Source organism: Danio rerio, chromosome 15 (assembly GCF_052040795.2).
Source record: "Danio rerio strain M-AB ecotype USA chromosome 15, GRCz13ab, whole genome shotgun sequence".
NCBI lineage: Eukaryota > Metazoa > Chordata > Actinopteri > Cypriniformes > Danionidae > Danio > Danio rerio.
In genome coordinates this window covers 19,393,985-19,408,552 of record NC_141035.1, presented here as the reverse complement: position 1 = coordinate 19,408,552, position 14,568 = coordinate 19,393,985, and the positions used below count along the sequence as shown (strand labels likewise).

At 36.7% G+C, this 14,568-nt stretch overlaps 1 protein-coding gene across 3 annotated transcripts in view; it reads left to right on the top strand.

The window, feature by feature from the left end:
- The first annotated feature begins 737 nt into the window (after positions 1–737).
- The window catches only part of caln1 (calneuron 1), a 174,644-nt gene continuing 160,813 nt past the window's right edge, over positions 738–14,568 (top strand). For 2 of the 3 annotated variants that reach the window (XM_087283872.1, XM_087283874.1), the window contains exon 1: positions 738–1,350. Coding sequence is in view for 1 of the 3 variants with exons in the window: in XM_087283871.1 (XP_087139997.1) it covers positions 3,593–3,714 (122 nt within the window). In the remaining 2 variants the exon portion in view is untranslated. Of the gene's footprint in view, positions 1,351–3,196; positions 3,715–14,568 lie in introns of all 3 variants that reach the window. The other variant, XM_087283871.1, reaches the window with a different exon arrangement.

The following is a 14,568-nucleotide window of genomic DNA, read 5'->3' as shown; positions in this document are numbered from 1 at the left end:
ATGGACAAAAGGACTAGCAAATAGATAAGTGAATACATAGATGGATGGATAGATGGATGGATGGATGGATGGTCAAACAAGTGGACTGGCAGATAAATTGTTTAAAAATGGATGGATGGTTGGATAAATGAATAGATAGTTGGATAAATTAATGGATGGATAATAAAAAATGGACTGGCAGGTGAAAAGACGAGTAATTGGATAGATAGATGAATGGATGATTGGATTAATGGATGGATGGATGGATGGATGGATGGATGGTTGGATTTATGGATGGATGATAAAAAAGTGGACTGGCAGATAGGTGAAAAGAAGGATTATTGGATGTATGGATGGATGAACAATTGTGTTAGATAGATAGATAGATAGATAGATAGATAGATAGATAGATAGATAGATAGATAGATAGATAGATAGATAGATAGATAGATAGATAGATAGATAGATAGATAGATAGATAGATAGATAGATAGATAGATAGATAGATAGATAGATAGAAAGGCTAACTGGAAAGGCTAAATGATGGATGGATGCTGATGGCTGGACAGACAGGCAGAGAGTTGTAGCAGATTGATAGTCGTTGTGTAAGTGCACTCGTCATCTTAAAATAGCAGACAGGTGAGACTGCTGAAAAGATGGTTGTCTAATAATCACACCTGGTTCACCTGCGGCTGAGTGACAGGAGAGCTGGAGGCTGCAGCCGCTGACTAATGACCGGAGCGCTCAGTCAGTCAGTCAGTCAGAGTGTTCAATGGGTTAATTCATCATCTGTGAGGAATCTCTCTGCTTCTGTCTCTCACAGAAGCTGCTAGTTGCTGGTTTTGTGACTGTTAATGCCCACTAACAGCTCGTGGACGATAATAATCCAGCCGGACTGTTGATTTGACAGCGATGTTTATTGATTGTTTTATGAGGCTCGTGTTTGTGGATGACAGTTGAAAATCTATGAGAAGCTTTTTGCGATGTGAAGCAATTAAGGTCTGGAGGTGTGAGCTGGAATTCGCTTGAGATCATGGAAGTAATGAAGAATCCGGGGGATCATTAGTGCTGATTGGAGTTGGAGGAAAAGTCCAACTGTTTTTATTGCTTTTGGCTGGAAGTCGGAAGCGTGTTTTTTTCGGATAACAATCGGGGAAAGAAACCAGTGTCCACGTTCATTTGCACACGATGGCTAAAAATAATAGTGTGTTTAATCGCGAATGAGAGCTGGAGAATTTCTTCTCAATTCTGCGACAATCTGTGATCCAGATTTTAGCAGCGGGATAATCTGGATCCTGCAGTGGCTCGGATCATCAACCCTTCGGATCTGAGATATCGGTTTCACAGATCGCCCATCATCAAGCACTAAAGGTAAGAGAGAAAGAGAGTTTATACTTTAAATGTCTGGAGTAGGTTTGTGTGGCATGGAGGCTTTGATGGGCAGCGTCATTGCATTAACTGTAGCCCGCATTTCTACACTTAGGCAACCTGTTGTTTTAATGGCTTTTCTCTCTCATAATCGATTAGCCGGACGATTTATTTACAGTCGTATAAAACTGCACACGGGATTTTGACTTGCATTATGTAGTCAATCTTTTTGATGTCTTAAAATATGAATTTTAATACGGTTTAATTTTAATAATAATTATATTATACAATATTATTTTTGACTTTATACATAAATACCATAGCCGTTTACATTACATATAGTGAAAAGTTATTTATCCAAATAATAATAATAATAATAATAATAATAATAATAATAATAATAATAATATTTTTATGGCTATTTTAAGGAACACACACACATATGTAGCCTATATATATATATATATATATATATATATATATATATATATATATATATATATATATATATATATATATATATATATATAGGTTACATATGTGTGTGTTCTTTATATATATATATATATATATATATATATATATATATATATATATATATATATATATATATATAGGTTACATATGTGTGTGTTCTTTAAAATAAGGAACACACACACACATGTGTGTTCCTTAAAACATACATAGCCTATGTAACCTATATATATATATGTTACATATGTGTGTGTGTTCCTTAAAATAGCCATAAAATATTATTATTATTATTATTATTATTTGGATATATATATATATATATATATATATATATATATATATATATATATATATATATATATAATTGATTATATTTATTTATTGCTTTTTATTTCAGTGAGTTCAAACATAATTTTTAAGCAATAGTAAGAAGATTAATATTTAGAAATAATATATTACATATTCATTATATTCAATATTATATATTCAATTTCTTTTTCGCCTTTGTCCCTCTATAAATCTGGGGTTGCCACAGTTGAATGAACCACCAACTTATCCAGCATATGTTTTATGCAGCGGATGCCCTTCCCGCTGCAACTCATCACTAGGAAAAATCTATACACACTCATTCACACACATACACTACAGTCAATTTAGCTCACTCAATCCACCCACAGCCTATGTCTTTGGATTTGTGGGGGTAACCGAAACAACCGGAGGAAACTTACGCGAACATGGGAAGAACATGCTAACTATACACAGAAATGCCAACTGACCCAGCCAGGACTATGAGGTGACTGTGCTACTCAGTGTGCCACCGTGATGCCCCTATTGTAGATTTTAAAGAATAGAATTACAGTCCAAATTAATAATAATAAATAATAATACTAAAAAATAATAATAATAATAATAAATAATGATAATATTAATAAATAATAATAATTATGATAATAATAATAATAATAATAATAATAATAATAATGATAATATGATGATGATGATGAAAGACTTTTATAAAAAAGTAGGAAAATATCAATTTTACCATTAATAACAAAAAATATATACATTTTAAGTCTTAAACTTATAATAACTAAGCATATTTATAATAATCTTAAGTAAATAATATGAGGTTAAAACAATAACCTTCCTATCATTGTTATATCCCTTAATAATAATAATAATAATAAACTATTATTTATATACTTTTTGTGTTTTTATTTGCTATATCTGTTTACCAATTTATTTTCATTAATATCTCTTTTTATTGTATCATTTGCTCTGCATTCCCTAAAGCTGTGCAAAGCACAAACACCATTATGTATAATTTACTGCTGGCACTGTGGGCAAATTATCCACCTTACTCTCATTTGACAAGTCAGGTGGTGCCAGCTAACACCCCCAACCACCAACACCTCCACCTCCACCCCCATCAGAGACTAAAGTGATGGACATGCTAATGACTAGAGGACCTGGAGGAGCGCTGTGAGTGTGGTTCAGTCCAGGGGGCTGGTCAGAGACAGAGTGTATGTGTGTATGTGTGTGTGCTCTTTGCGGAGCTGCAGAGGCAGGACTAAGTCACCGAGCCACTATTATGATCCCACCGATGACACACCGCGTCCCTCACCAGAGTCTGACATGAGGGAGACGGGATGAATGACTGACTACCTGCTGAAATATTAACCAGGGCTTTGTGCTGCTCGGGCAGAGGAGCAGCCGTGGAACATAGTGTGGGACAGTCTGCCGTGGACTCCGAGCTGGAGAGCGCTGATAGATGGAGGTCACCAATCTGGATCCAGACCCTCGGGCGGAGGGGACTGAAGGAGATGAGGGGCTAGGGAGTCCTGGGAAAGAGCCTGTTGTGCTTGAGTATGCTGTAGACTTTGATTCATATGGGTAAGCAACAGGGATGACAGCTGCCGTCCTGGGATCTTACCGCTCTGAGATGCAGAAAACATGGTTAATGTGTTTGTCTGTGTTCGTAGATTTCTTTAATGAGAGTAGTGAGGTTAGAGGTGCTTTTCTTTATGCGTGATCTCTTTAAAGTGTTTGTATTGATTTTTCTCTGGTCTGTTCTTCGCACGGTAGGTTGGTTTTGTAGGAGGTTGAGATGAAGATCGAGTTATTTTGACATGATGTGAAATGACATTTTGGCTTTTTTCTCCCAGTGACTTTGTAAAGCACAGCGCCCTGTGATTTAATTAAAGAATTCAGACTTTTTCTTGTTCAGATACGCTGTAAATATTGCTGAGTTGTTTTAACCCACTTTGGGTCAAATACGGAAAAACCAAACAGGTGTTTAAAAACTTCATCCAAAGATTGTGTCAATATTTAAAGCAAAATTGGTTTAAAACGTCCCATCAGTTATTAGAGTGTAAACTCCTAAAATACTGGGTTGTATCGACCCAGTCCTGTTGAAAATATGGACAAAAACAACCACTTAGGTATTTTTTTAAATTGAATGTATTATGTACGGTTGAAGTCAGAATTATTAGCCCCCTGAATTTTTTAGCCCCCCTGTTTATTTTTTTCTCCAGTTTCTGTTTAACGGAGAGAAGATCTTTTAAATACATTTTTAAAAATAATAGTTTTAATAACTCATTTCTAATAACTGATTTCTTTTATCTTTGCCATGATGACAGTGAATAATATTTTACTAAATATTTTTCAAGACAGTTCTATACAGCTTAGTGATATTTTAAAGGCTTAACTAGGTTAATTGGGTAACTAGGCAGGTTAAAGTAATTAGGCAAGTTATTTTTTAAGTTATTTTTTAACTATAGTTTGTTTTTTAGATTATCGGGAAAAAATGCTTAAAGGGGCTAATAATTTTCACCTTAAAATGGTTTAAAAAAAATGAAAATAGCCAAAGTAAAACAAATAACTTTCTCCAGAAGAAAAAAAATATTATCAGACCTACTGTGAAAATTTCCTTGTTCTGTTAAACATCATTTGGGAAATATATGATAAAGAAAAAACTTCAAGGAGGGCTCATAATTTTGACTGTAATGACCAAATTTAACCCAGTGTCTGTGTGTTGTCCATATTTTACCCAATTTTGTTTGTCCTTAGATACCCGATGGGTGTGTATGGGTTATATGCTGTATTTGTTGTAAAAATGGACATACCCAATTTAATTTAAATGTTTGGAAAAATTTACCTGATGTTGGGTGTCTCCATGTTTGATCTAACATTGTGTTACAATGACCTAGCATTTTTTTAGAGTATGCTTGTGTTTTAGACACAGCTGTTTTTCTAGGAACTTTGAACACTGTTGGATTGGAAAATGTTGCCCTTAGTTGAACACACTGTGATCAATATTGATCCACCTCTTAGTTAGTAAACCCTCTTTATGTCCTGACTCCCCATTATCTCTCCTGAACATCCTGTTTGTGAAAGGTAGTTGACATTTTAATCAGTGTCCCACAATGGGACATGCTTTACCCAAAACAATTTAATTATTACTTAAATTATCAGACTATGCTGGTAATTAAATGTACACTATCGGTCAAAAGTTTGGGGTGAGTATGATTTTAAAATGTTTTAAGCTTTTCCTGCCCAGCAAAGCTGCATTTACTTAATCAAAAATACAGTACAAATTGTAAAATTGTGAAATGTTATTGCACAATAAAAGAACTGTTCAAAATTAGTTTAGAATTTCATGTAATAATTTATTCTAGTGATTTTAAAGATGAGTCCCATGATCCTTCAGAAATCACTCTAATATTAGTTATTATGATGATTATTATTTTAGTAATCATATATTCATTCATTTTCTTGCCGGCTTAGTCCTTTTATTAATCCGGGGTCACCACAGCGGAATGAACCGCCAATTTATCCAGCAAGTTTTTAGCCGCAACCCATCTCTGGGAAGCATCCACACACACACACTCATACTCTACGGACATTTTAGCCTACCTAATTCACCTGTACTGCATGTCTTTGGTCTGTGGGGGAAACCAGAGCACCCGGAGGAAACCCACGCGAACGCAGGGAGAACATGCAAACTCCACACAGAAGCGCCAACTGAGCCGAGGTTTGACCCAGTTCGACCTTCTTGCTGTGAGGCGACACTGCGCCACTGCTTCGCCCATCATTTATTATGTGATGATTTATAACATATTAGCATTGGATAAAGATTAAAATGATAATAGTATTTTGGTTAATTCACTTTAAAGACTTTTAATATATTATAAAATGATTCTTGTTCTAAATATGCCAAGATTGTGGTATATAATTCATTGTTACACTAAATGGGATTTTTCAGGATTTTTTACGTACAAAAAAGTTTAAAGAGTTTAAAGCTGTATTACACTTTTATTGTTTTATTTTATTATGTATTATTATGTATTATTATTATTTTAAATGTAGACTTTAAAATAAATTGTACATAGACCTTAACCTAAAATCTACATATATCAAATATTCACTGCTATGTTATTTGTCAACTACCCATTAACATGTCTCTGATAAAATCTGACAAACTACTAGTATTTCAGATGAGCTGATGCATATTTAAAAGGGTTTCTGCTTGTGTTTGCCAGCTGCAGTCCCTTTGGCTTTACACACTGGTCATGTTCATTTGGCAGTGTATCATGTGAAAAGCATAATAGTGAGTTGGCAGGTAAATTAGTCATACTTTCCTCCTGGACACACTTATGCTTTGCCCCAGGGAGTCTGACTTTGGATCTACAATGAAAAATGCACATTGAGACATGTTTTTGCTGTTAAACTTGCTGCTTGTGCTTTTACACTTTGTATGTTGTCGGAAGGAAATGTATGTAATATGGCAGCAAAGTGTGTGTTCACTATTGGGATGTATGTTTCAGTTAGCCTGTTATAAAAATGAATTGCAAGTGTATTTGCATTGAATTACCATGATTTATGAGTATATTCGTGAGATATTTTATAGCAGCAAGGTATACATCCACCATCCAACAATGTGGGATCATTAGAAAACAGGGACTCTATTTGAATGCTAATGAACCTAGTGGCATTGTGATAATCACCTTAATTAAAATTGCCCACATAAACGGTTCATCTGCATTTTTTCCTTTTTGGGGACGATGATTTATTTGGCCAATCCAGCTCTACTTGTGCAAAGTGTTGACATGTGGTGCTTTACGGTCCGTCACATGGTACCCTGTAAAGATGGAGAAATAAAGGCTAAATATTTGAAAATAATTAACTTTCACGTTGAAAATCACTACAGAGATTAATTCACTGGCGTGGAACAGCTCACCGAAGGCTAATTATACTGGTTTTATTCATCATTTTGGACATTAAACCTAATGGCTGATTAATAAGAATTAAACTAAAGAAAATGTTTTGAGAGGAAGTATGCCAGTATTTAGTTTGATTCATTACACACACTTTATACTGTGAAAATGGTTCAGTCTAAAGTAATCTTAAAATTTTCTATGTTTTTTGCATCTCCTTTTAGATGACTACTAAAAAGTGATAAGACAAAAGATGATTATGTCAGTATACTGAAAATGGAGCTAAAATATGGGACTGTGATGTCTGGTATCTTCAGTTTACAAATATACTTACCTTTGTACTGGATTTATGTATCTTAAAGAGCCCCTATTTTGCATTATAAAAGGTCATATTTTGGTTTTGGGTGTCTCCAACAAGGGGCAATGCAGTGGTGCAGTAGGTAGTGCTGTCGCCTCACAGCAAGAAGGTCGCTGGGTCGCTGGTTCGAACTGTGGCTCAGTTAGCGTTTCTGTGTGGAGCTTGCATGTTCTCCCTGTGTTTGTGTGGGTTTCCCCTGAGTGCTCTGGTTTTCCCCACAGTCCAAAGACATGCGGTATAGGTGAATTGGGTAAGCTAAATTGTGTGTGTGTGTGTTGTTTGTTTCCCAGAGATGGGTTGTCTCTGGAAGGGCATCTGCTGCGTAAAAACGTGCTGAATGAGTTGGCGGTTCATTCTGCTGTGGTGACCCTGGATTAATAAAGGGACTAAGCCAACAAGAAATTGAATGAATGAATAAATGTCTCCAACAAAGGTCTGATATGCATGCATAGTCAAAAAACACTTTCATTGGCTTTATAATATGCATTTATTTTTACCTATACTCCCATACTTCAGCGATTCATTTGTTCCCTAATCCCTTCTTAGCCAAAGCTAATCTGCACTGATTGGTCCGATGACCCAGTCTGTTGTGATTGGTCGACTGTGTTTAGCATGAGACGAAGAGAACTGCCCTCCACTGCTATGAAATAGCAGAGAGTATGTGAGAGCCCAATTCAAGAGTGCAATAAAGCAATGCAGTTAAACACCAGCATACTCTACTCTTAAACCAAACCACAAGTAATAACAACTCACATTCAATATTAATCCACACAGTGGCAAAAGTTAAACTATTTAGAAAAATGACCATGCCCTAAGTGTGACATTTAGATCGATAAAGGAAGAAGCATGAATTTGAATTTTCAACATGGTTTTGGACACAATATGTGAATAGCCCATAAAGGTTTAACCTGAGAGATACAGTACAAGCACTGATCTATTATAGATACATGATTTAGAGTTGTAATCGGGCCAAACAAATTAGGCCCAATGGGACCCGAGCCGACAGAATTCGGCCCGAGCCCGATAGATACATTTTGGTTAACAGCTTTTAAAAAGCCCGAACCCGTTTATAGCCCAACATTATTCAAATATGCACATGCATACAGCTCTCTTGCCTTTTTTTCCAAGAACGAGTCATTTATATGTTTTAACATAACTTATTCGTAACAAACGTAGGCTATAAGCCACTTGGAAGTTGGAACAAAGAAATAAAATAAGTCCTCTATAACATCTTAACATTTCATCACTCTAAATAGGCCTTGGTACATACACTTGGGCTTTTTTAATATGGCCAGCACCAATGAAAAGAAGTCTTTCTTTACAAATTAAATTAAAATAAATTCAAAATTATGACGGGTATTTGGCAATAACGAAATTAAGATAAAGGCTGTGCAAGATTTGTTTTGCCACTTCTCTTCACAATTTGGCCTTAAGGCAATGGTGAAGCTGAATAATAAAATAATAGCCTAATCCCAACATTAGCCTGTATACTCTGTCTACATCATTATTTTATGGTTTAATTAATATTTATTTATAATTTAAAAACCCTTTACTCACCAGGATTAGGCTATGTGTTTTTGTAGAGAAAAATTATTGAATTCACTGGATTTAGCGCAGTCCTGCACTCAGGATGGTGCGTCCAGCAGCACTGAACACCCGTTCGCTGCTGCTGCTACAGGCCGAGATTGACTGTTCCTTCTAAACTGGCTGCAGGCTTGACCACAGTCAAAATTAGCTCTTTTTAACTTCTCCGTCATCTTTTGTTTCATCTTTGCAGGGAGGGATTTTAATGTTGTAACAAACAATATAATTACTTTCTCACGCTAATCGAAATGCATCACATGACTATTCATTTACTCCGCAAGCCAAGCCCGGCCCGAACCGTCCCCGTCTAAAATAATAGAAATTAAACCCGAACCCACCCGCACCCTACACTGCAACCAGGTCCCGTCGGTTTTGAGCAAAGATCTTCAGCTCTAACATGATTATGCGGTGGCAATTACAACTAATAAGACACAATTAAACACATATTTTGCAAACTACACAAAATGAGGCAACAATTTTAATAACACTTACATGTTATGATCCGGAGAAAGAAGAAACTGGTTTATATAAAATGTAACGGTTACTGACAAAGTCTTTGTCAAAGACTGACAAAGACCCATAGTTAATGGTCTCGGCGGCTCCTTCCTTTTAATAGCAAATGGCCAACGAGTCCCGTGCTGCAGCGTAGGTTATTGTATCACAAATCAGAAAAATGACAGGAACAAACACAGCATACAGTTGGCTATACTGTGGTATTGTTGTGAAAATAAACTTTAACCCTTCATTTCCCACAGCCGAATCTCAATCTGTCAGTGATCGTCATCTTCGCGTCCTGATCAGTCCTGTGATCCTCAGCTCTCCGTGAGTGTCTGAAGGGAAAGGCGCGTTCACATTTTACTGGATCTGGAAGTACATATTTGGTGATGTACAGACCTGAACCCAACTCGATTTATTAATTTGACTCAGAGTCGACTTTCATGAAAGAATCAATAATTTTAAACATGATGCACTTTCAGATTAAAACCTCAGCTGGATGTTTTCATTTACTTAGTGTTGTGTTACACATTGCATGGAAATTCATTTTCAAAAACCCATAAGAGGGGCTCTTTGTACACTTGGTTTTAACCTATTAGTTCCATAAGCATTAAATAACCATACATCAATCAGGTATTTTCTATGTTTCCTTCTTCGAAAAACACATGCACAGCTTAAAAAAAATCTTTTCCCATATGAAAACGCAAAAACACCCCATGAAGTGCTATCAACAGTATGCCAAAGCAGGTGAAATAAATACTCCTAAACATAAAGTCATGTTGGCTAATCAGAGGCTTCAAAAATGATTATTATTGTTCTAGTTGGCTGCGTTCTGATGCCTCTGTTATGAAATTAAGTAGGATAATTATCTATATCAGTATTCATGTTAGACGATGCGGTGACACAGTGGGCAGCTGTGTTGCCTCACAGCAGGACAGTCGCTGGTTTGAGCCCCAGCTGGGTCAGTTGGCATTTCTGTGTGGAGTTTGCTCGTTCTCCCCATGTTGTTGTGGGTTTCCAGTGCTCCGGTTTACCCCACAGACCAAAGACATGCGCTGTAGGTTAATTGGATAAGCCAAATTGACCATAATGTATGTGTGTATGTCTTGGTCCTCCAGATTGGGGGTTGAGCATTGAGCTAACAAGTCACCTCACCTGATGTTATGAAACACCAGTATGGTGCAGCTAAATATCAGCTTCAATATAAAATGGCCCTGGGAGTGAGAGTAAGTATGTAACAAGCACAGTTATTAACAGAAGTATTTGTTTACGTTGGTTATTACACAGCCACACTAAGGAAATGACAGTGCAGACAAGCCAAAAACTCTGGTTTCACCAGCTAAGAAACTAAACAGGCCCCATTGTTTTTGAAAATCCTCACCCTGACAGGAGTTGTCAAAAAGTTTTGGTTTTAGTGACCCCGTGTAGAAAAAATTGCTGTGTCCAAAAAAACCTATATTTGTGTATTGACATATGGTGTATGACCCATTTTGGGGTCTCCGGCCTGAGTGACATATACTTTGACTTTGATGGTTGACATTTGGCCATTTAGAGAATATACAGATTGAATGACTGATTCTGGTTGGCTGATGAATGTCCCAAGGTTTGCAATTCGATCAGGTCCCACCTTCCCTTACTGCTACTTGATCAATATTAAATTGTGATTAGATGGTAATTTTGTTCTTTAAAATGTACTGCGACATGATTGGCTGCTGTTAATTAGGCTTTTTTCAAGTGACAGAAGAGCTATAAGACAAAACATTTTTTCCCTAATAAGTCAGGATACTGAAAATAGAGCTAAAATATAGGACTGTGTTGTGAAAGCTGGGATGTCTGATGTCTTTAGTTTATAAATATACTTACCTAAGTGCTGGGTTTATGTTTTATTGATCTTAAAGCGATACATTTACATTTGGTTTTACGTGGTTAACCTATTTGTGATAAATACTTGGATCAGAAAAAAAACAAACCAGCAAGTGTATTGTATATATTTAGTATGTGTTCGGATGCTGTTCTAATGTCTTAATTGTTCCTGTTTAAACAGCTTTTTAAAAGGATAGTTAGACTTTTTTTATTCACAAAAGAAAACATTTTAAACAATGTTGTAAGTCATTATTTCCCAACACCGACATCCACAGTCGGAAACTTAAATACTTTAGAAATTAATAATATTCTTTAAAAATATCTTCGTTTGTGTTCAACTAAAGAAAGAAAATTAAAGGGGATTGCAACAAGTTGAGACAAGTAAATGTTGACCTTTACTACTCATTTTTCTATGAATGATCTTTTTAAGACAGTGTACTGAACTACACTGTTCCAATTTACTATGACCTTCTATGTGAAGCTGCTTTGACACAATCTACGTTGTAAAAGCGCTATACAAATAAAGGTGAATTAAATTTAATACTTATGAGACTAATGTAATCACAAGATAATATTCAACTGCATAATATTCTTTATTTAAGACTTTATTCTTTTCCAAGACTTTTTCAGCAACTAAAGTAATGCCATGACTAAATTGTACTTACAGTACTTAAAATTAAAAAATTGACCAGGATTTCGATGTTAAATACAAACTTTTGCATTGTCTATTTGAAGAATCTCAATTCACTCATTTGTTTAGTTAAACAATCTTTCTATTCTAGCTCTCTTTAATCTAAAAATCTAGTGCAAATTAAGACATTTACATCCCTATGGTTGATAAGAGACAATCTAAACTCGAACCAGACAGATTTTTTGGCACTTTCAGGCCTTTCACATCCCAATCTGCTTTCCCTTGGAGCATAAACCTCCTCAGTCTCATACACTTGTCCTAAAGCAGCATCCATATTTTACAAGGCTCTGCCATCCATCATGCGATATGTCCTTCAGCGCACTGCAACTATGGGCTCAATCTGAATGTGTTTTACTCTGTAACTGGCTCTATCACAGCACACGCTGTGACTGTGGGCTTATGTCCCAAAGTGGCGTCTGTGATCAAGAACCTCCTGCCCCTTCATGCTGACTGCTGCTTTAGGCTGCTTTTCTTTCAGTCTCTTGCTCTGTGCTGATGGGGTCGTGGTATTTAACCTGCTGGGTGACCACATTATCCCTATGAGAGCTTCAAGTTCCTGTACAGAACCCCAACAGAGGTTTATAGTCTGAGGGAAGGCCAGCTTTTAGTTCTGCTAGATGGTGGTCTAGTTGGAAATAAAGCTAAATGACAGGCAAGAGAGAGATTTGAATGCCCACTCTGTAATTTTACCACATGTAAAAATAATGTTATGCATAAGAAAAGAAAATAATTTTTGGGGAACAATTTAAGAGTCATGTGGTTTCTGAAGTTTGTGAAATTTGTAGCACCTGCCTGGTGAGTGGGGGATATGAGGTGGTGGTGGGGTAGCTAGGGGACCATCAACATTGCTGTCACTATTATAGACCTTTTGTTAGAATGCAGAATTACTTGTTATGCTTTGTGTGTATGTGTAAGGGGGATGCTAAGAACTTCCAGTCAGCAGCTTGATGCGTATAAAGAGTTGCATTCTGACAGCTTTGAAACGAGTTTTAATCTATTTTACATAGACCGTCAAATTGTAGGATTAAGAGTAATAAACTAACTAATTTTCTTAATGTTCAATTATTCATATTCTTTTTGACTTAGTCCCTTTACTAATCTGGGGTCGCCACAGCGGAACGAACCGCCAACTTATCCAGCATATGTTTTACGCAGCGGATGCCCTTCCAGCTGCAAGACATCACTGGGAAACATCCATGCACACCCATTCACACACATACACTGCGGAAAATTTAGCTTACCCAATTCACCTATAGCGCATGTCTTTGGACTGTTGGGGAAACCGGAGCACCCGGAGGAAACCCATGCAAACACGGGGAGAACATGCAAACTCCACACAGAAATGCCACCTGACCTAGCCGAGGCTCAAACCAGCAACCTTCTTGCTATGAGGCGAGAGCGCTAACCACTGTGCCAACGTGCTACCCGGATCTTAATGTTGTGTATTGGATTGTGTGTGCCTGAAAAGTGTGTGGGTCTGCAGCTGGATATTATTGGGTTTGGGTGATGCGCGTGCAGTCAGTGGATATCTGCGACACAGTGCCAGGCCACGCACCTCCATTGGAAGTAATGAACTTGTGCAAAGTCTAGAAAAGACGAGATATGCGAACGGCCCCTAAAAGGCTCATATCATTTGCGATTTTCAGCAGTTGATCTTCTTGCAAAGACAATCTGGATTCACTGAATTTGTTGACAATTGGGCTGCCAATCCATTCCTTGGCAGTTTTGAGTCTTTTACAGGGCTTTTTCCCCTTAGCAAAGAAACTTTGCAAAGATGTCCGTTCCTCACCCTTTTTGCTGCTTATGGGTTAAATTTGGGTGCTTGAGTGACAGAGAGAAAGTAATGTTTTACTGAAATGTGTATATTATGAACAAAATAAGAAGATGATTTAACAGTTCTAGTAAGATGACTTGCGGTACACTTGCAGCATTCTGAAAAGTTCTAAAAAGATGTTTTTAACTTTGTGCAGCTGAAACACTCAATAAACACTCAGATAAAATGGTACAATGTTGTTCCAAAGAAGGTACAAACACTGGGGCAGTCACTGGGGCAGTACCTTTTTATGGAACAGAATTGTACCTTAAGTAAAAGAAACTAATTTGTACCATTGCAGTTTGAACCTTTAAGGACATGATTTATACCATGGAAAACCAAAATGTACCTTTGTTTTTTTAAACCTGCAGATACAATATTGACCCTTCATCAATGGAACAAATCTGATCCATGAAGATACAACTAGAATGGCAAGACACTTCATACCTTAAAAATGTGTACCTTTAAAGGGCCATGAAACCCCCTCGTTTCAGCAGGGTGTTTTCACACCTCTACTTTGGAAAAAGTCAGAAAAGTGGGCGTGTCCAGCTCTGTTTAGGGGGGAGTGTCGGAGGAACTAAAGTGGGATGGTGTGGGAGTGTCTATTTGGGCACGCGTGAGTTTCAGTCAAAATACACACACATGAGAAAGTGATGGTGTTTAACCTACATGGACATCTGTAGTCGAATTATTTGACAAATTATTAAATGTTGGACTTTAACAGCAG